General features: G+C 44.6%; 1 protein-coding gene across 2 annotated transcripts in view; it reads left to right on the plus strand.

Annotated features, from left to right (window-relative positions):
* polr2b (RNA polymerase II subunit B) overlaps window positions 1–21,528 on the plus strand; it is a 32,611-nt gene that overhangs the window by 934 nt on the left and 10,149 nt on the right. For both annotated transcript variants that reach the window (XM_085287193.1, XM_085287183.1), the window contains exons 2-23: window positions 1,039–1,111; window positions 10,771–10,921; window positions 11,321–11,433; window positions 11,517–11,736; window positions 11,934–12,092; window positions 12,272–12,436; window positions 12,515–12,711; window positions 12,799–12,918; window positions 13,086–13,272; window positions 13,373–13,516; window positions 13,602–13,741; window positions 13,822–13,933; window positions 15,124–15,278; window positions 15,375–15,573; window positions 15,666–15,834; window positions 15,910–16,006; window positions 16,079–16,173; window positions 17,895–18,145; window positions 18,219–18,308; window positions 18,491–18,598; window positions 21,079–21,192; window positions 21,271–21,431. In XM_085287193.1, coding sequence (XP_085143319.1) covers window positions 1,039–1,111; window positions 10,771–10,921; window positions 11,321–11,433; window positions 11,517–11,736; window positions 11,934–12,092; window positions 12,272–12,436; window positions 12,515–12,711; window positions 12,799–12,918; window positions 13,086–13,272; window positions 13,373–13,516; window positions 13,602–13,741; window positions 13,822–13,933; window positions 15,124–15,278; window positions 15,375–15,573; window positions 15,666–15,834; window positions 15,910–16,006; window positions 16,079–16,173; window positions 17,895–18,145; window positions 18,219–18,308; window positions 18,491–18,598; window positions 21,079–21,192; window positions 21,271–21,431 — 3,220 coding nt within the window. The remainder of the gene's footprint in view (window positions 1–1,038; window positions 1,112–10,770; window positions 10,922–11,320; window positions 11,434–11,516; window positions 11,737–11,933; window positions 12,093–12,271; window positions 12,437–12,514; window positions 12,712–12,798; window positions 12,919–13,085; window positions 13,273–13,372; window positions 13,517–13,601; window positions 13,742–13,821; window positions 13,934–15,123; window positions 15,279–15,374; window positions 15,574–15,665; window positions 15,835–15,909; window positions 16,007–16,078; window positions 16,174–17,894; window positions 18,146–18,218; window positions 18,309–18,490; window positions 18,599–21,078; window positions 21,193–21,270; window positions 21,432–21,528) is intronic.

A 21,528-nucleotide genomic window follows, 5' to 3' on the forward strand; every position in this document is an offset into this window, starting at 1 on the left:
CCTTCATCACAGGTGTTTTACAGGTTGTGATAATGAAAATGTCCCTTCAAAGACAGGACAGGATGTCTGCAGCAGCTCAAAACACTCAGCTGTCTTTATAAATTTCCTGGAATAACTGAAGAGGCTCAGGTTTAGGACTCAAAGACAGGGACAAAGTGTTTTTGCAGTAGACTAACAACACAAGTATTTGTAAGAGATTACTTTCAAGAGCAGAATATTTAAATGAGCCACAATAACTGGATTTGTTCCACAAACTTTAACTCTTAGTAAATAGTGTGTTAAGCAGAGTGTAATAGCTGATTTGATCATTTATGATTCATTGGAATGAGGGGGACGAGAGAATTGTAATCAGCTCAAAGCTGTGAGAGTAGGGCCAAGACTCATCACTTAAGTGTTTCAAAAGCCAAGCTTGTGTTTGAGCTCACAGGGAGTGTCATCTGTAGTGTGACAAATGAAAGTCTGTCAGACTGCAGCTGTTAATTAGATTCTGTGTGGGCTGGAAAACACGGAACGTTGGATTTAGCCATGTGTCACCTCCATCACTTGTGATCTGACAGTAAATCATTACCATCGTGCGGTCAGCAGTTTGGAATCAGCTCTCTGATGAACCCTGAGGCTCAGTCTTCAGGACCTCTCACAGTTCATATCAACAGAGTTCTCCTGATATCACCAGCTTCAGGCTATGTGCTGCATTTGCCTGCACTCAGACAGGAAGTGATGTCATTACACTCGACTCACACAAACAGGAAGTTGACTTAACAGATCAGATGTGTTGCTTCTGATTGATCAGTTTGCGTGATCAGAACCAGTGAGTTAAAAACAGAACGATCAATAACTTTCCTGTGAGATTGTTATCTGTTTTTATTGATGTATCTGATCAATTCACCAGTTGTTTAAACTGATCATTGAACTCTATGTGCAGTTATCTGTGAAAAGGAAGTAACCTGAACCGACAATCTGTCATTGATTGATCAGTGAAGCTTCAACGTCTCAGTATGTGTATTGCTCACGTATATTTATCCCTGCTGTCTCTGTCAGATAATCAGTATGATGAAGATGATGATGAGATCACTCCTGACCTGTGGCAGGAAGCGTGCTGGATCGTCATCAGGTAAACTCACCTGTGTGTCCCTGTGGAGATGTAGTGATCATCTGTTCTTACAGGAAAAATATTATGGTGAGTCCACACAAAGCGCGGACCGAACGGCACGTACACGGACCCGCCATCGGTGTTCAAAGCTGACAGCTCAAAGGTCTCTGATGCTGCAGGTGTTGTCTCTCTCTGAACCAGCAGAAAAAGAAGATCAAACTATGTTTCTCGTTTGATAAACATCATTATTAATTCCCTCTGACTTTGGCTAGTTTTCCATCTCAGATCTCTGTTTTTTGCATTATTCACCCAACAGCAATGTTCCCTTTAAACTGCGCGCATGTTAGAGCTGGGCGATAGAACGATAACGATATGTATTGCGAAATAACTTTTTCTCGATAGAAAAATTAAACTATTGCGATAGACCTCGCCGCGCTTGTCCTCTTTAAAAAGAAAAAGAAAAAAAAGAACAGCCAATCCAAATTAAGTAGTAGCAGAGCCGAACCAATCACAGCCGCAGCGTCACGTCACGTGACTTGTTACGTACAGCACAAGTGCCAAGCCGCACATGTGTATTTGTTTGGGAAGCAGCCAGCCACCGTGCCGCTGGGTAATGGAGGAAATGAGTGTGCCGACTAGAGAAAAATCAACCGAGCATGACCGAAGGTTACCGAAGAGATAACAGATGATGGTTCCAATGCCGGAGAGATTGTCGAACGGAAGAGCCATAGAAGTTCCGTAGTGTGAAGGTATTTCGGCTATTTCAAGTCTGACAAAAAACAGAGTAGCGTTCACTGTAAACTGTGCCGAAAGCAAGTCTGGAAATACAATAAAGCGGTGCATGCTCAATCTCTGACTGGAAGCGCTAATTCGTCATTCGGCTTTTGTCAGACTAAAGTAACTGTTAAAACTGGTTGAAAAGCTCAGCTATACAACAAGGAGAGATTGAGAATTTCCTTTTAGTTCTCAGTTTATTTGATATTGACAAAAGTTAGTCAATTTTGTCTGTTCTTCTGTAAAACTAAGATTTATTTTTAGAATTAATATTTTGTTTCTAAGTGGAATTGACAATTTAGTAGCCTGTTTTGTTTGTTCTATTTTGAAACTTAAACGCTTCAGCGGCTGCCTTTTGTGTAGTTTGCAATATTTGCCTTTATTTATCTGAAAAAGTCTCATGTTCCTTAAGTACATCTACCCTGTTGAACTTATTATGGGAAATAAATATATAAAATAAAAACAAGCTGCTGATTATTTCACATTTTACTTGTGAGCAACGGCACATTTAAATCTTACAAATATAGTTATTTGGCTTATATCGTGATATATATCGTTATCGCCTGAAATGGAAAAAACCTATCGTGATATGAAAAAATCTTATATCACCCAGCTCTAGCGCATGCGCAATTGCGCACTGCTGGCACGGTCTCTGTGCACAGAAAACAATCTAACCTGAATTGAAATTAAAATAAATACGTTAACAATTCTGTTTTGCAGTGTTAGTCAGTGAGTGACTGAACGATGCCACCTTATCCCATAGTCCAGCCAATGATGTGATTCACATTCATATATACGTAGCTAATCAACATCGTTGACAGGCTATGACAGCGTCCTTATGGGCCGACACCGGTGTTTTAGCTAGCAAAGCGGCGTGGCTGATGTGGAGTGAAGCCACGTTAATGACAAAGTGTACAACCATTGGAGATGTGAGCAGGACAGACGGAACAATTGACGGTGTGTGGACTTTATACCAGTTTTAATTTTGTGTTGATAGGCCACGTAAAACCAGAATTATGATGAAAATATCTGCAATGTTTGGTTTTCTTCCTGAATACTGTCGTTGTTTATATTTACTGCGGGAAGAAATGGTAAAAACGGCGTTTTATAAGGAAAACGCTCGAAAGCACTTTCCGCCTGTGAGCAAAGACAACACCAAAAAAAACCCCACCCTTTCCTATTGGTCGAAAAAAGTACCATGTCGACCAATCAAAAAATGATATGGCAACATGGCATTTAGTTGTTTAGGAAGGGGGAAGTTTTAGGAGTGACGGCGGTGTTTTGAGATGTGAGAGATTTGCGACGTTTAGCTCAAATCTTGTGTAGTTAGCGTGTAGTGTAGTCAATAGTTTTGTTGTGTGTGTCAGAACAATGAGGCGACTACTGAATGTTACAGGTGTTACAGCAGTGATACATCTGCTGCTGTCAGGCCTGCAGGTATCAGGCTGTTGTTCTCCTTTATCTCATAGTGGACAGAAATTATTTTTGGAGTGGCACAAATAATTTGTGTGGCATTAGATTTGATGCAGAACAGCTGATTGTTCTGTAAATAGTTTGTTTATTTAAAAAACGCCTTGGCTGCATTTTTAGGTAAACAGCTGCAAAAATCTTTGTTGTTTGCAAAACTCAGTTACTTTTTAAAAGAAGTAACTATATAATTAATAGCCCAACATTGGTCATTATTTACTGTATTTTGCAGACAGAGTTACAGGACTCTCTCCCAGACCACAGACACAGACTCATAATACAAGTCAGAACTTTGTAAAAAAGAAGAAAGTTTTGTTTTCAAAATTGGAGTTCAAGTTATTTTTACTTCCAATAGTGTTAACATGCTACACAGGTCATGAAATAAATTTTTTAATTTTCATTGTAAGTGGGCTAAAGCAGTTAATTAAAAGTAGTCTAACATAAATGTACATGCTGTAATTTGATTATTTTAATAAACCATTGTTATGACCCGTCTAGGGCCAGGCAATAACATGAGTGAGGCACTCGCTTCCCCCCCCCCAAGACCCAAGCAGCCACAAGAAACAAATCCGTTAGTTACAATGTGGTTTATTTACAATGTGAAATAAAGGAACCAAAACGGGAGTGTCAACACTTCAGGGTGAGCCAGGGCCAAAGCAATAAACAAAACAAATCTACACAAATCCCGCACCCCTGACCTTACCAAAACAAAGTCAAAAATAAAGACAGTCTGACCTCCTTAACTAACTCAAAACAGGAGAAAACGGGTGATCAAAAGAAACGGCAGCTCACCCCTACCCACTCCACTTCCACAACTTTTAAGCGCACTGCAGCCAGCGGCTGCCACAGGAATACTGCTGGGTCATGAGGAGAAACGCGAGGACCTCTCCCACTGTAGCACTCCAGCCTCCTTTTAATGGGCGGGTCCTCCTGCTGGAACCAGTCACGTCGGGGCAGTGTATCCACGCACCAATCGGAGCAGGGCCCTGGCACAGCTAAATTAACATAAAAAGACACAACACCTGCACAAAACAAACACATGGACATGCAAGTTCGTAACACCATGTAACTTGGATGGATTCGATGCTGGCGTGACCACAGTGCACACGTCTGCTGTTGCTCACAGTGGTCCAAGGGACTACTCAGGGAGTTTGTGTGTTCGCTTAGACACATGAAAAATTAGAGTGAACATTGCTCACCAGTCTACCGTTTTTTACAGCGCTGGCGGCTGCTGTGTTAGGTTTTTTGTTTTTTTTGGGGGTTTTTTGCAAGCAGCCGTTTTAACGCCATGCAACCTCAGGTTTTTGGCCTGCTTGGATGTTCTATCAAAAATTGTGCTCTGTTGTGTATCTGATGAATGAAAGCCAAACCAGTAACACACCACTGAAGTTGCAGCATTTTTACAAACCAATTCTGGTTCATCTGTTTCATTTAACGATCCGCTTTCCCCCTTCTCATTCTCCGTCGCCGCCATGCTTTTTCCACCATTTGCGTATGAAAACAAAGGCACTGTCTTTTGCTAACCTGGCAGATTGCGCTGCAGCAGTCGCAGCTGGTTTGTAGACACAAGTATGCGAACGTGCCATTTCCCCCCGCTATTTTAATGATAATCCTGCACAGAAGCTCAGAGACAGACTCACACACACATGGAGATGTTGCAACTGTTTGAAGATTTGAGTTTGTGGAAAGAACTTTGCAAAGACACATTTGACAAAGTCTCTGCTTCCAGTTTTGACTTCTTCTCCTCCTCATCAGGGTGTATGATGCAATATTGTCTGAGTGGCGACACCTATAGTTTTGGAGAATACTGCAGCACCTTCCTGCGCCTTAACAGCAGGTAGAAAAGGTTGCATCTGACCCAGGGGTGAGTGAAGCCACCACTGCAGGGGGGATATATTGGCACCTTAACTATTTACACCCCAATTTTGTGCTTTGGTGCTTCATCTAAACTCTGTAGCACTTACAGTGGGGCAAAAAAGTATTTAGTCAGCCACCGATTGTGCAAGTTCCCCCACTTAAAATGATGACAGAGGTCAGTAATTTGCACCAGAGGTACACTTCAACTGTGAGAGACAGAATGTGAAAAAAAAATCCATGAATTCACATGGTAGGATTTGTAAAGAATTTATTCGTAAATTAGGGTGGAAAATAAGTATTTGGTCACCTCAAACAAGGAAAATCTCTGGCTCTCACAGACCTGTAACGTCTTCTGTAAGAAGCTTTTCTGTCCGCTACTCGTTACCTGTATGAATGGCACCTGTTTGAACTCATCATCTGTATAAAAGACACCTGTCCACAGCCTCAAACAGTCAGACTCCAAACTCCGCCATGGCCAAGACCAAAGAGCTTTCGAAGGACACCAGGAAAAGTATTGTAGACCTGCACCAGACTGGGAAGAGTGAATCTACAATAGGCAAGCAGCTTGGTGTGAAAAAAATCAACTGTGGGAGCAATCGTCAGAAAATGGAAGACATACAAGACCACTGATAATCTCCCTCGATCTGGGGCTCCACGCAAGATCTCATCCCGTGGGGTCAAAATGATCATGAGAACGGTGAGCAAAGATCCCAGAACCACACGGGGGGACCTGGTGAATGACCTGCAGAGAGCTGGGACCAAAGTAACAAAGGTCACCATCAGTAACACACTACAACGGCAGGGAATCAAATCCCGCAGTGCCAGACGTGTTCCGCTGCTGAAGCCAGTGCATGTCCAGGCCCGTCTGAAGTTTGCCAGAGAGCACATGGATGATACAGCAGAGGATTGGGAGAATGTCATGTGGTCAGATGAAACCAAAGTAGAACTTTTTGGTATAAACTCAACTCGTCGTGTTTGGAGGAAGAAGAATACTGAGTTGCATCCCAAGAACACCATACCTACTGTGAAGCATGGGGGTGGAAACATCATGCTATGGGGCTGTTTTTCTGCCAAGGGGACAGGACGACTGATCCGTGTTAAGGACAGAATGAATGGGGCCATGTATCGTGAGATTTTGAGCCAAAACCTCCTTCCATCAGTGAGAACTTTGAAGATGAAACGAGGCTGGGTCTTCCAACATGACAATGATCCAAAACACACCGCCCGGGCAACAAAGGAGTGGCTCCGTAAGAAGCATTTGAAAGTCCTGGAGTGGCCTAGCCAGTCTCCAGACCTCAACCCCATAGAAAATCTGTGGCGGGAGTTGAAAGTCCGTGTTGCTCGGCGACAGCCCCAAAACATCACTGCTCTCGAGAAGATCTGCATGGAGGAATGGGCCAAAATACCAGCTACTGTGTGTGCAAACCTGGTAAAGACCTATAGTAAACGTTTGACCTCTGTTATTGCCAACAAAGGTTATGTTACAAAGTATTGAGTTGTATTTTTGTTATTGACCAAATACTTATTTTCCACCCTGATTTACGAATAAATTCTTTACAAATCCTACCATGTGGATTCATGGATTTTTTTTTCACATTCTGTCTCTCACAGTTGAAGTGTACCTCTGGTGCAAATTACTGACCTCTGTCATCATTTTAGGTGGGGGAACTTGCACAATCGGTGGCTGACTAAATACTTTTTTGCCCCACTGTATTTGTCACACCAAATATACCTGATCCTGGAGATAAAATACTGTGAGAACCTCCCTTAATAATGTCAGAAAGCCTTCCAAGAAAACAGAATATCAACGTCGACTCTGCATTCACCAACGAGCTGAATCAGTTCTACGCCCGTTTCGAGGTTAGCCAGGCGGCTAATGCTATCTACCGCCTAACTACCGAGGACAGTGACGTCATCAGCGAGAGACCGGTGACCAGCATCGCGGAGCATGACGTTCGAGTGGCATTGAGGAGAGTGAACACAAGGAAAGCGGCGGGGCCAGACGGCATCACCGGCCGTCTGCTGCGCTGCTGTGCTGACCAGCTAGCAGGTGTGTTCGCTTACATCTTCAACGAGTCCCTGGCGAAGTCTGTGGTCCCCACATGCTTCAAAAGATCCACCATCATCCCTGTGCCCAAGAACAGCAAACCATCATCCCTGAACGATTACCGGCCAGTTGCACTGACCTCTGTAGTAATGAAGGTATTTGAGAGGCTGCTGAAGAACATCATCTCCTCCTCCATCCCAGACACCACAGATCTGCTGCAGTTCATCTACAGATCCAACAGATCCACAGAGGATGCCATTGCCCACGTCCTACACACTAGTGATGTGCGATACCACTGATTTCCTTTCCGATCCGATACCAAGTACTTTTCAGGGTGGTATCGACGATACTGATCAGATACCGATACTTTATACAAAAAAACTTATTTTATTTATTGTATCTCAAATTATAGCGTCATAATGATTACAGGACATCAGATTACTTGTTCTTATCACTTAATAATGCAGAGTTCATCATATAGAAATAAAAAAAAAAACTGAAGTTATGCGCTATTTGAACACGTTGCCTGCCTGCAGCACTAAAGGACTCTGTGAGAGACGTGTGTCTCGCCCTAGCAGCACCTGTCCCTCTCCTCCTCTTCAGTTCGTCTCAACATACGCGCCTCATATTCTGTGATATGATTTACTCTGAGGTGTTTGACAAGGTTAGTGATGTTGCCACAACCAAACATGCCAACCCTCCCGATTTTTCCGGGAGAATCCCGGAGCCACCATTCTCCCGGATTTCCACCTGGACAACAAAATTGAAAAACCATATTGCAGAATTCATAGCGCAGCCGAGCTAATTCCAGTTTCCAACAATGGTGGCAGCTACTTAGTTTTAATATTACTCTTCTTTCTCTTTCTGGGTCGCAAAAAACCCCAACTTTTAACATGTTTTCAGGTGAGAATGTAGCTGTGTAAACTTCAAATATCTGAGCCGATCAACACATCGTCTTCAAACCCCCGCAGGCTTTCACTACTTGGGTTAAACATGATATATAAGTCACTTTGATAACTTAAAAATGTTATTGTTTGGCTTTTTCAGTGTTTTGTTTGTTCGTGAGTAAATCAGTTTGGCTGAGATTAAAGTTATTAGATTAAATTAAATTTAACTTTATTAATCCCTCAGGTGTGTTCCTCCGGGGTTTTCACACTGCTGAATAAACATCAAACAGAAAACTAATTAAAGAAAGTGTGAGACGCCAGCGCCCGGTTATATTTTAGATAGCAAGGAGCAGACGGCTGAGTTTCACTCCACCGAGGGAACTCAAGACGTACTACCCGGCTTTCTTTAGACCGGGAAGGGCGGGTCCTCAGGTGGAAGCAGCCTCTGAATTTGGACACCCCCGCTGTTTCGGTGACATTTAACGTATTTTATCTGATAAATAAACCCTGTAAAATGTGTCCTTTTGATTGTCTCCCTAATTCTGAGGTCTCAAGGTTGGGAAAGTATAGCCACAACACCTCACTCTTGGAGCACTTTTTTGCCACATGTATCGCAAACCATGTCTCAGCTGTTTGTGGAGGTAAAATACGTCTGCACAATTAGGCTCAGCCATTGTTGTGAGTGCGCGCGCCAAGGGACTGCGAGTCATTTATACAGCCGTATTTCGCACATGACTATGAAAGGCAGAAGAGGAAGTAGTTCCTTTGAATGTAGACAATCCGAATGTTATAGTTTCCTTCCACTGTGTTGCTGTTAATGATAAACTACAAATTAACCCTAAATTACTAAAAATATCGATATTTTAATGTGAGAATCGATTCTAGAACATAAATGACTGGTATCGGAGGAATCTATATTTCAGGATCGATCCGCACATCACTACTACACACCACTCTCAGCCACGTGGACAAGAAACAGGGTAACTATGTGCGAATGCTGTTTGTTGATTACAGTTCAGCGTTTAACACAATAGTGCCCTGCAGACTGTTCACAAAGCTCAGGGATCTGGGACTTAACAGCCGTCTGTGTGCATGGGTGTTGGACTTCCTCACTGGCAGAACTCAGGTGGTGAGGGTGGGTAGATGCGTCTCTAACAGCATCACCATCAACACAGGAGCACCTCAGGGATGTGTCCTCTCGCCACTGCTCCACTCCCTCTACACTTCAGACTGTGTGGCCACCCATGGCTCCAACACCATTGTGAAGTTTGCTGACGACACAGTGGTGTTGGGTGCCATCTCCCACAACGATGAGGCGGCCTACATGGATGAAGTGAAGATTCTGGCATCATGGTGCCAGGACAATCACCTCCAGCTGAACGTCGGCAAGACCAAGGAGCTGGTGGTGGACTTCAGAAGGAGTCAGCACAGAGACAAGGACAGAGAGACTCAAGAGGAGCTTCTATACCCAAGCCATCCGGGCCCTAAACACACACACCCGCCCTCTCACATCATCTATAATTGACTGAGACACGTGTGTGTGTGTGTGTGTGTGTGTGTGTGTGTGTGTGTGTGTGTGTGTGTGTGTGTGTGTGTGTATATCTTTGATTGTAATTGTGCAATATTAAAATTTAAAAAGGTCACACTAATAATATTAATATATATATATTAATATATTATTAGTGTGACCTTTTTAAATTTTAATATTGCATAATTACAATCAAAGAGTTAATTTTTTTGTCAGCTGTTATATGCAGTAAACTATTTAAAAACCCTGCAGTTACTGAAATGGAAACCAATGAGCAGCTCAAATTGAAAATTCTTGTTTTTCCCTCTTTTGAATATTTATTATTGCTCATTTATAAGACAAAGTTATTTCTTATCTTACCGGATTAGTAAAATAATTCATAGCTGCAGCCCTAATCCAGAATAAGAGTCTGGTTAGATCCTATATATCTACGACTGCATGTTCTCCCCATGTTTGCGTGGGTTCTCTCCGGGTACTCCAGCTAGTGGGGATAGGTTAACTGGAAGTTCTAAATTGTCCGTATGCGTGAATGGTTGTCTGTGTCTATCTGTCAGCCCTGCGACAGACTGGCAACCTGTCCAGGGTGTACTCTGCCTCTCGCCCTAAGACAGCTGGGATAGGCGCCGCCATTGTGAACCCTGAAAGGGATAAGCGTGTGTTATCTGGCTTCATGGATAGATAGTTGGGCGTATCGAACGCTGCACTGAGGACAAGCACAGAGATAAGTCAGAGGCTATAAGAAGATCTGTTGCCACAAATCTGAAACTGAATTAAATGATCATCTGCTCTGTAGAACAGTTCATGTCTGCCATTTTGAACTCAGCTGCAGGTAAGGAATCAAAGTTGTACCAACACCAGACCAGCGCTGGTCTAGTGATCAGTCCACTGATCAACATTGAAGTATCGATCAGAGACTGGACAGGTAGATGTTAAGCTTGGGTCATGCGATGGCCTGACAGGGTATTTTTTTTAATTTTTTTTACTGAGTGCAGAATCTGGCATGAGCCTGTGAGGTTCTGACGGGGCCAGCACAGCTCTTATTTTGATATCTCTCTCTCTCTCTCTCTCTCTCTCTCTCTCTCTCTCTCTCTCTCTCTCTCTCTCTCTCTCTCTTTCTCAGCTCTTATTTTGACGAGAAAGGGCTGGTGCGGCAGCAACTAGATTCCTTCGATGAGTTCATTCAGATGTCTGTTCAGAGGATCGTGGAGGATGCTCCGCCCATCGACCTGCAGGCTGAAGCTCAGCACACCTCAGGGGAGGTGGAGGAGCCGGTGAGTACCACCAGGTGTGACTGAGAATGGGGGGGGGGGGGGGGTCGCTCTGTCACATGGGGCGACGTGGCTCAAGAGTTGGCAGTTCGTCTTGTAATCGGAAGGTTGCCGGTTCGAGCCCCAACTTGGACAGTCTTGGTTGTTGTGTCCTCGGGCAAGACACTACTGCCTACTGGTGGTGGTCAGAGGGCCCGGTGGCGCCAGTGTCCGGCAGCCTCGCCTCTGTCAGTGCGCCCCAGGGTGGCTGTGGCTACAATGTAGCTGCCATCACCAGTGTGTGAATGGGTGGACGACTGGATGTGTAAAGCACTTTGGGGTCCATAGGGACTAAGTTAAGCGCTTTACAAATACAGGCCATTTACCATTTACATCACCGACATCACTGTGTTTTTGGTGTAGCCTCGGTATCTCCTGAAGTTTGAGCAGATCTACCTGTCTAAGCCCACCCACTGGGAGAGAGATGGAGCACCATCTCCCATGATGCCCAACGAGGCACGGCTGAGGAACCTGACGTGAGTTTTACCTCTCGCCTGTCTTTGCTGTCATTTCCTGTTCACCCCTTCTCATATCCTGTCCCATTTCACCTGCCCCTCAGGTACTCTGCGCCACTGTATGTGGACATCACAAAGACAATCATCAAGGAGGGAGAGGATCAGCTGCAGACGCAGCACCAGAAGACCTTCATTGGGAAAATTCCCATCATGCTTCGCTCCACGTACTGCCTGCTAAGTGGCCTGACTGACCGAGACCTGTGCGAACTCAACGAGTGCCCATTGGACCCTGGAGGTTACTTCATCATCAATGGGTCAGAAAAGGTGTGCTTTGACATCATTGCGTGGCGAGCTGCTTACTCGAGAGAACGATGATTCTGCTACGCCCGCACGTCGTGTCCTGCTTACAAGCTAACAGGCGCACATTCATGTCTTTGCATTGTTTTACATGGAGCGTCATACACTGATACCGCATCAGTAGCATCAGGCAGCCGTGTAAACAGATGTGTCACTGTTTCCAGGTGCTGATCGCTCAGGAAAAGATGGCCACCAACACGGTGTACGTGTTTGCCAAGAAGGACTCGAAGTATGCGTACACCGCAGAGTGCCGATCCTGCCTGGAGAATTCATCCCGCCCAACCAGCACGATCTGGGTCAGCATGATGGCTCGAGGAGGGCAGGTGAGTTACCTGGAAGCAGGAAGTGAAGTGAGCACCCAAGCCGGGCTGCGATTAACTGAGAAGAGCTCATAACATTGAGTTAGAGAGATGAGCGATGCTCTTATTTCTGTTGTTGGAAACAGAACGTTGTCTGCCAATTGACCCAGACCACTGATTGTTGATTGCTGTTAATCTCTCAGGGAGTGAAGAAGAGCGCCATAGGTCAGAGGATCGTCTCCACGCTTCCCTACATCCGACAGGAAGTTCCCATCATCATCGTGTTCCGGGCACTGGGCTTCGTATCGGACAGAGACATCCTGGAACATATCATTTATGACTTTGATGACCCTGAGATGATGGAGATGGTCAGTCTGCGACGCATTAATGATTTTTTTTGATTGTCTCAGTCTGCAGGTAGTAACTTTTAACCCCGCCTACTTCAGGTGAAGCCCTCTCTGGACGAAGCTTTTGTGATCCAGGAGCAGAACGTGGCGTTGAACTTCATTGGCTCACGAGGCGCAAAACCCGGTGTGACGAAGGAGCGACGGATTAAATACGCAAAGGAAGTCCTGCAAAAGGAGATGCTGCCACATGTCGGCGTAAGCGATTTCTGCGAGACCAAGAAGGCCTACTTCTTAGGGTGAGTCACACCTGAGGCTGACTGTCGCACCTGAGGCTGACCTGAGTCACGCACTTGACAGGAATCCTTCTGTGTTTGTGTTTTCAGGTACATGGTGCACAGGTTGCTGCTCGCCGCTCTCGGCAGGCGGGAACTGGATGACAGAGATCACTATGGCAACAAGAGGCTGGACCTCGCCGGGCCATTACTGGCCTTCCTGTTCCGAGGGTGAGGACTCTCTGTTGTTGACCATGCAGATTTTGTGTACACGCAGGTTCTGTTACTCAAAGAAGGCTTTCCAGTGTGACACTGTTATTGTTAATCAGCTTTCTGTTTGGAACTCGCAATCTGATTGGATGAAGGAATGACATCATTCTTCTTCTCCTCCTCATCAGCATGTTTAAAAACCTGCTGAAGGAAATCAGGATCTATGCTCAGAAGTTCATCGACCGCGGGAAGGATTTCAACCTAGAGCTCGCCATTAAGACGCGTATCATCTCTGACGGGCTCAAGTACTCTCTTGCCACAGGTAACTGGGGTGACGTGAAGAAGGCTCACCAGGCCCGAGCCGGCGTGTCACAGGTAAGCCTACCTGTAAACTGATGCTCACTCTGAAATACAAATGAGAGCCTGACACCTGCCGCTCTACCTCCACTGATGCTCATCATTTTTGTGTTCACAGGTGTTGAACCGTCTCACCTTCGCATCCACACTGTCTCACCTGCGCCGGGTCAACTCTCCTATCGGTCGAGATGGAAAACTGGCGAAACCTCGACAGCTGCACAACACGCTATGGGGGATGGTGTGTCCGGCCGAGACGCCCGAGGTAACGCTCACCTGGCAAGTTGTAAGATTGGTTCACCTTTAACACAGCTATCCAGCGTATTGATTGTGGAGTTGATGGTTTGCAGGGTCACGCTGTGGGGCTGGTGAAGAACTTGGCCCTGATGGCCTACATCTCTGTGGGCTCGCAGCCATCGCCCATCCTGGAGTTTCTGGAGGAGTGGAGCATGGAGAACCTGGAGGAGATCTCACCTGCGGCCATTGCAGAGTCCGTGACCATTTCATAGTCAGACGAGGTTATTAATTACCCTGCAGGTGTGTAATGTGTGTCCTGCTTTAACATTTTAGTGCCACTAAAATCTTTGTGAATGGCTGCTGGGTGGGAATCCACAAAGATCCAGAACAGCTGATGAATACACTGAGGAAACTCCGCAGACAGATGGATATCATCGTCTCTGAGGTAACCACCGTTGCACACATCCACACGCGACCAGTAATCAATACTGGAATGTTCACACGGTGGATGGTGACAGAAGGCATAAATCTGTTTTCTGCTTGTGAGACGTCACAAACACTTTGATTACGGCTGCCGCCTCTGCTTTACCTGATAGAACAGGTAAGCTGGTTGTCTCCCCCTGCTCTCTGCTCTCATTGGTCATTCTCTCTGAGACTTGTAGTAATCAATAACTGTTTCCTGTTCATGCAGCCTGGATGCAATTGATTTAGCGGTGTGTTGTGTATACCGAACAGTACACTTCACCGATTTCCATCACACATCAAAAGTAGACAGTAGGGCTGCCACGATTAGTTGACTATCAAAATCGTTGACGACTAATTTAATAGTCGCCGCGTCGTTTGAAGCTTTGTAAGATCCCGAAAGACGCAGGAATAAGTAGTAGGATTTAAGCGTGTAATAATGGACTGAAACAGAAGATGGCAGCACTGCATGTACAAGGATGCCAGCTGCCGTTAAACCCTGAAGAAGAAGCTGTGTCCAAATTCGGGGACCGCATCCTTAAGAGGCTGCATTTACTCAGATTAAACATGATATATGAGTCACTTAGATAACTTAAACATGTTATTGTTTGTTTTTTTCAGTTTTATTTGTTCCTGAGTAAATCAGTTTGGCTGCGATTAAAGTTATAGTTTTTACACAGCTGAATAAACGTCAGACAGAAAACTGATTATACAGAAGTGTGAAATGGTCGAGAGTTTACTCCAGTGTCCTGTTATATTTTAGATAGCAAGGAGCAGACGGCTGAGTTTATTAAACTCCACCAAAACAATCTGCAAACTTCATTGAAAGTTTAATAAATTATCTTCTTGTCTTTATTTTTAGTTAGCACATACCTGAAACACTATAAGCTGTAAGCTAATGATAGTTGTATAAGAGCAGATGCTGCTGGTGCAATAAGCTGTACGTTTCACGTCCAATGGATGCATGATCTGATTAGTCGACTATCAAAATAATCGTCTGTGGCAGACAGGATGTTAACACAAACCTTCAGAATTTGAGTTATTGATTGGCGGGGCAGCGCTTGGTCATTCAAACGGTTTACCTGATCAAATATTTGATGGTATTTAATTGAAATCCTTGTTAGGCCCACCAGGCTGTTGATCAATCACTGAGAACTCGCCTGACCGTTTCAGGTGTCGATGATCAGAGACATTAGAGAGCGTGAGATCAGAATTTACACGGACGCTGGACGAATCTGCCGACCGCTGCTGATTGTCGAGAAACAGAAACTGCTGCTGAAGAGACGCCACATCGACCAGCTGAAGGAGCGCGAGTATAACAACTACAGGTGAGGCAGAATACAGACAGTTGAGATGGTGCTGAAGGTTGGCAATTGCTGCAGATGCTTCAGGTGGTGTTGACATAAATGTTCTTTGGCACTTAGCTGGCAGGACTTAGTGGCCAGCGGTGTGGTGGAGTACATAGACACCCTAGAAGAGGAGACCGTCATGCTCGCTATGACCCCAGATGACCTCCAGGAGAAAGGCGTGGCCTATTGTTCCACCTACACCCACTGTGAGATCCATCCATCTATGATCCTTGGAGTGTGTGCGTCCATCATCCCATTCCCTGATCACAACCAGGTACTCAGACAAAACAAACTAATAAACAAGCAAACAGATAAATAGATAAGCAAGCAAACAGGAAGCTTGGGCCTGAACACGCATGTTTTCAGTCTCCCAGGAACACATATCAGTCCGCCATGGGGAAGCAGGCCATGGGTGTTTACATCACCAACTTCCATGTTCGAATGGACACGCTCGCTCACGTGCTGTACTACCCTCAGAAACCACTCGTCACCACCCGCTCCATGGAGTACCTGCGCTTCAGGGAGCTCCCCGCAGGTATGCTCAACTGCCCACTGAGATGCTCAACTGTCCACTGAGATGCTCACGTATAAAAGTTCTCACACCTTTCAGGTATTAACTCGATTGTGGCGATCGCCTCATACACTGGCTACAACCAGGAAGACTCTGTGATCATGAACAGGTCAGCCGTGGATCGAGGCTTCTTCAGGTAAGTTGTTGGCTGATGCACCTGTGACCACATGTGTGACAGGAGTGTTAAAAGTGTGATTTCACCTGGCAGGTCTGTGTTCTATCGGTCATACAAAGAGCAGGAGTCTAAGAAAGGCTTTGATCAGGAGGAGATCTTTGAGAAGCCGACGCGTGAAACCTGTCAAGGTGAGAACTCATTAATTCATCTTGGTTCAATTCAGTTTTATTTATACAGCACCAAATCACAACAACAGTTGCCTCAAGGTGCTTTATATTATAAGGTAGACCCTACAATAATACATACAGAAAAAAACAACAATCATATGACCCCCTACAGGGCTCTAGAGTGCGACCCATTTGGTCTTAGGTCGCACCGGTGCAACCAACTGTTCAAAAAAAAAAAAAAAGTCTCTTGGACACTTTCAGAGTTGCAGAGAATTTTTTTTATTTTACTTTATTCAGCGTGTTCAGCGTCAACAACAGACACACATTATGCCCATATTGTGGTCTAAATCAATCAGAGATGGTCAGGGACATTAATTAATGGCAGGACTTCTTTGAGCAGTTTTGTAGGAATGGGGTCTAAAAGACACGTTGATGGTTTGGAGGAAGTAATTATGGAAGTTAACTCAGAAAGATCAATTGGAGAAAAAGAGTCTAACTTAACATCAACAGTACTAAAAGTAGCTGTAGATAATATTACATCTGTGGGATAGCTAGCCGGGGTTCAAGGCTCACTAGAGCCGGCAAGAACAGCGAACTCCGGGCACATCATTTTCAAACCCCCGCTGTCTTTCTCTACTCAGGTTAAACATGATATATAAGTCACTCAGATAACTTAAAACTGTTATTGTTCCTTAGTAAATCGGTTTGGCTGAGATTAACGTTATAGTTTTTACACAGCTGATTAAACAGAAGTGTGAGATGGTCGAGAGTTTACCCCGGTGTCCTGTTATATTTTAGATAGCAAGGAGCAGACGGCTGAGTTTATTAATCTCCACCGAAACAATCTGCAAATTTCCTTAAAAGTTTAATAAATTATCATCTTGTCTTTATTTTTAGCTAGCGCATACCTTAAACATTTAAAGCTGTAAGCTAATGATAGTTATATAAGAGCAGATGCTGCTGGTGCAATAAGCTGTACGTTTCACGTCCAATGGATGCATGATCTGATTAGTCGACTAATCCCAAAAAAAACCATTGGTGACTATTCGACTATCAAAATAATAGTTTATTGCAGCACTATTAGTGAGGAGGTGAAATTATTAACAAGATGATCGACCTCTGTTGGAGTAGCGTTCATATAGCTGCTCTGCTCTGTGTTAGTACAGCGCTTTCAGAAAGAAATCTACTGTGATGGGCCCTGGAAGACAATCGATTATGATTGCAGGTTTCTAGTTTGACATGTCTCAAAACAAAATCAACACTTACTCTAGTGTTTATTCCCCAGGGTGTGTGTCACAGTGTGGGGAAAAACATTTAGACACATAAATAGGTTGGTGGTGTACCCAGGGCTTCTGTTTAACACTACGCTTCCTCCTCACGGTCACCCAGCCATCATGTTTTCCCAGCTGCTTGGTACTGTCTGCTGGAGGAGAACTAACAGAGCCTTCGCTACCTTGGTACAGAGCTGCAAACACAACACTACAAGTATCATTGTGAATGTAATCAACAGAGTGCGCTTTGGATAAATCATGTGAAGATGCAGTATGAAATAAGAAGTTTTCTATAAGCTTTAATTAAATTGGTTACATAGATAACCTATACAAGCTGTGTACTGGAACAGGAAGTGATACTCTACTGCAGAGAGAGCCACACCCAGTGTGCCATTTACAGAAAAATACCTCGGGTCTGACAACCGGTCAGGTTTTAGGAGGCGGGGCTAATCATATTCTTATCACGCCCAGGGATGCGACATGCCATCTATGACAAACTGGATGACGATGGACTCATTGCACCTGGCGTCCGTGTTTCTGGCGAGGACGTGATCATTGGGAAGACGGTGACACTGCCAGAGAATGACGACGAGCTGGATAGCACGAACCGCCGCTACACGAAGAGAGACTGCAGCACGTTTCTGAGGACCAGTGAGACGGGCATCGTGGACCAGGTCATGGTGACCCTGAATCAGGAGGGCTACAAGTTCTGCAAAATCAGGGTGAGCGCACACCTGAGACACCTGAGAGGTCAGATGACACGGCCACAGTTTAACAGCTTCGTGTTTCCGGCAGGTACGCTCTGTCCGAATTCCTCAGATCGGCGACAAATTTGCCAGCCGACACGGACAGAAGGGAACCTGTGGGATCCAGTACAGACAGGAGGTAATCCCAGCAGGTCACGTACCTATCATCAGGGCACCGCTCCCCATACACACGAAGGATTCATTAAAGTTATATTTTTTAACACAACAGGAAAGGAAACAGCAAAGATGCTCAAAGTACAAAAACAATCAAAACTGAGATTTTATTTTTGAAGGCTCTCATTGATTTGCTTTATTTTGAAGGACATGCCATTCACCTGTGAGGGGATCACTCCTGACATCATCATCAACCCTCACGCCATTCCGTCCAGAATGACAGTCGGCCATTTGATTGAGTGTCTGCAGGGGAAGGTAACGATAATTACACATCAGTTTATTCACATAGTGCCAGTCACAACAACAGTCAAATTGTAGCAGATCATTAATTAATTTATAACAACTGATCTTTAAGGTAAAGAAGTCTAACTCTGTGACAAAGTACAAGGTTTTTGTCATAATAAGGCTTTTATTTTGACAGTTGTGCTAGCGTGTGTCTTCCTGAAAAGATTTCTGAAAGCTGTTAGCTCAGGCTACTCTGCAACCCTGTGCTAGCTTTAAAGCCCAATTTCAGATCTCTTGCTTCTCTTACCTGATGACAGGTAAATGAAGAGAAAAAAAATGGCCTGTATTTGTATAGCGCTTTACTAGTCCCTAAGGACCCCAAAGCGCTTTACACATCCAGTCATCCACCCATTCATACACACATTCACACACTGGTGATGGCAAGCTACATTGTAGCCACAGCCACCCTGGGGTGCACTGACAGAGGCGAAGAGTTTGGGTTATTTCACACCTTTCATTTTGACACTGTGGGGATCAGCTGCTAGCTGATGAAGCCTTCTGCACTATCAGAGGCTCAGGTACCCAAGTACACTTTTACTTCACCGTAAAGACTCATCTGAGCACCAGGTGTGGAGTTTTGAAGCTAACGCTGCTCATTTGGATGTGGAGGACTGAAGATGGTGTGCAGTTAAAATAAACACCTGTGCATTCGTGGGCCTCATAATTAGAAATCTCTGCAAGAACGATTGAAAAGAACGTATGAAACGATGCGATGAAAGCGTGAATAAAGTGTTTGCTAATTATGTTAGCAGCTCTGTGTTTAAGTAAAATCTCTTGATGTTGGGCAGAAAATGAAGTGAAGTGCACACATACAGTCGTGGCCAAAAGTTTTGAGAATGACACGAATATTAGTTTTCACAAAGTTTGCCGCTTCAGTGTTTTTGGATCTTTGTGTCAGTTGTTTCTATGATGTATTGAAGTATAATTACAAGCACTTCATAAGTATCAAATGCTTTTATTGAGAATTACATCACGTTTATGCAAAGAGTGAATATTTGCAGTGTTGGCCCTTCTTTTTCAAGACCTCTGCATGTTGCCAATCAACTTCTGGGCCAAATCCTAACTGATGTCAACCCATTCTGTCATAATCAATGCTTGGAGTTTGTCAGAATTAGTGGGGTTTTGTTTGTCCACCTGCCTCTTGAGGATTGACCGCAAGTTCTCAATTGGACTGAGGTCTGGGGAGTTCCCTGGCCATGGACCCAAAATGATTTGTTCCCCGAGCTACTTAGGTATCACTTTGGCCTTATGGCATGGTGATCCATCGTGCTGGAAAATGCATTGTTCTTCATCAGACTGTTCTTGGATGGTTGGAAGAAGTTGCTTTCAGAGGATGTTTTGGTTCCATTCTTTATTCATGGCTGTTTTTGGCAAAATTGTGAGTGAGCCTACTCCCTTGGATGAGAAGCAGCCCCACACATAAATGGTCTCAGGATGCTTTACTGTTGGCATGAGACAGGACTGATGGTAGCGCTCACCTTTTCTTCTCCAGACAAGCCTTTTTCCAGATGCCCCAAACAATCGGAGAGGGGCTTCATCAGAGAAAATGACTTTATCCCACTCCTCAGCAGTCCACTCGCTGTACTTTTTGCAGAATATCAGTTCGTCCCTCGTGTTTTTTTTTGGAGAGAAGTGGCTTCTTTGCTTCCCTTCTTGACACCAGGCCATCTGCCAAAAGTCTTCGCCTGTGCGTACAGATGCGCTCACACCTACCTGCTACCATTCCTGAGCAAGCTCTGCACTGGTGGCACTCTGATACTGCAGCTGAATCATCTTTAGGAGGCGGTCCTGGTGCTTGCTGGACTTTCTTGAGCGCCCTGAAGCCGTCTTCACAATAATTGAACCTCTTTCCTTGAAGTTCTTGATGATCAGATAAATGGTTGATTTAGGTGCAGTCTTAGTAGCAACAACATCCTTGCCTGTGAAGCCATTTTTATGCTACACAATGATGTGTTTCCTTGCAGGTAACCATGTTTAATAGGAAGAACAACAATTTCAAGCATCACCCTCCTTTTAATGCATCCAGTCTTCTATTCTAACTCAGTCAGCACATAATGATCTCCAGCCTTGTGCTTGTCAACATTCTCACCTGAGTTGATGAGAACATTATTGAAATTATCTCAGCAGGTCCCTTTATGGCATGAAATGCTGAATGATGAAATGCAGTGGAAATTGAATTTTTGAGATTAAGTTCATTTTCATGGCAAAGAAGGATTTAGCAATTCATCTGATCACTCTCCATAACATTCTAGAGTACAATGAAATTGCTATCATAAAAACTGAAGCAGCAAACTTTGTGAAAACCAGTATTTGTGTCATTCTCAAAACTTTAGGCCACGACTGTAGGTGTGATGGAGCCTCATCGTTGTTGCTTATGTTGTGCAAACAAAGATAAACATGTACCCGAGCTTTTGACTTGCAGGCTGACGGGTGACTCTGTCTTGTTTCAGGTGTCTGCCAACAAAGGTGAGATCGGTGACGCCACGCCATTTAACGATGCCGTCAACGTGCAGAAGGTGTCAAACTTGCTGTCTGAATATGGATACCATCTCAGAGGGAATGAGGTCAGCGCAAGGTCACACTTCCTATTGGCGGAGTCTGATGCTTTTGAATATTTATATTGAGTACTGGTTTGTGATCAGGTTCTGTATAACGGCTTCACTGGGAGGAAGCTGACGTCTCAGATCTTCATCGGCCCAACTTATTACCAGCGCCTGAAGCACATGGTGGACGATAAGATCCACTCGAGAGCCCGCGGCCCGGTCCAGATTCTCAACCGACAACCCATGGAGGGGCGCTCACGGTGAGTAACGCACCTGTCCGTGGCTGCGCATGTCTGCGCCCGGCATCAGCCTGCCTGTGCTCAGTAAAAAGAGATTAATGTCTGATCTCGTCCGTCC

The sequence above is a fragment of the Mchenga conophoros genome, linkage group LG2 (assembly GCF_057382185.1).
Source record: "Mchenga conophoros isolate Kocher_MC1m ecotype Shallow Benthic linkage group LG2, M_conophoros_male_GT1.1, whole genome shotgun sequence".
Lineage (NCBI taxonomy): Eukaryota > Metazoa > Chordata > Actinopteri > Cichliformes > Cichlidae > Mchenga > Mchenga conophoros.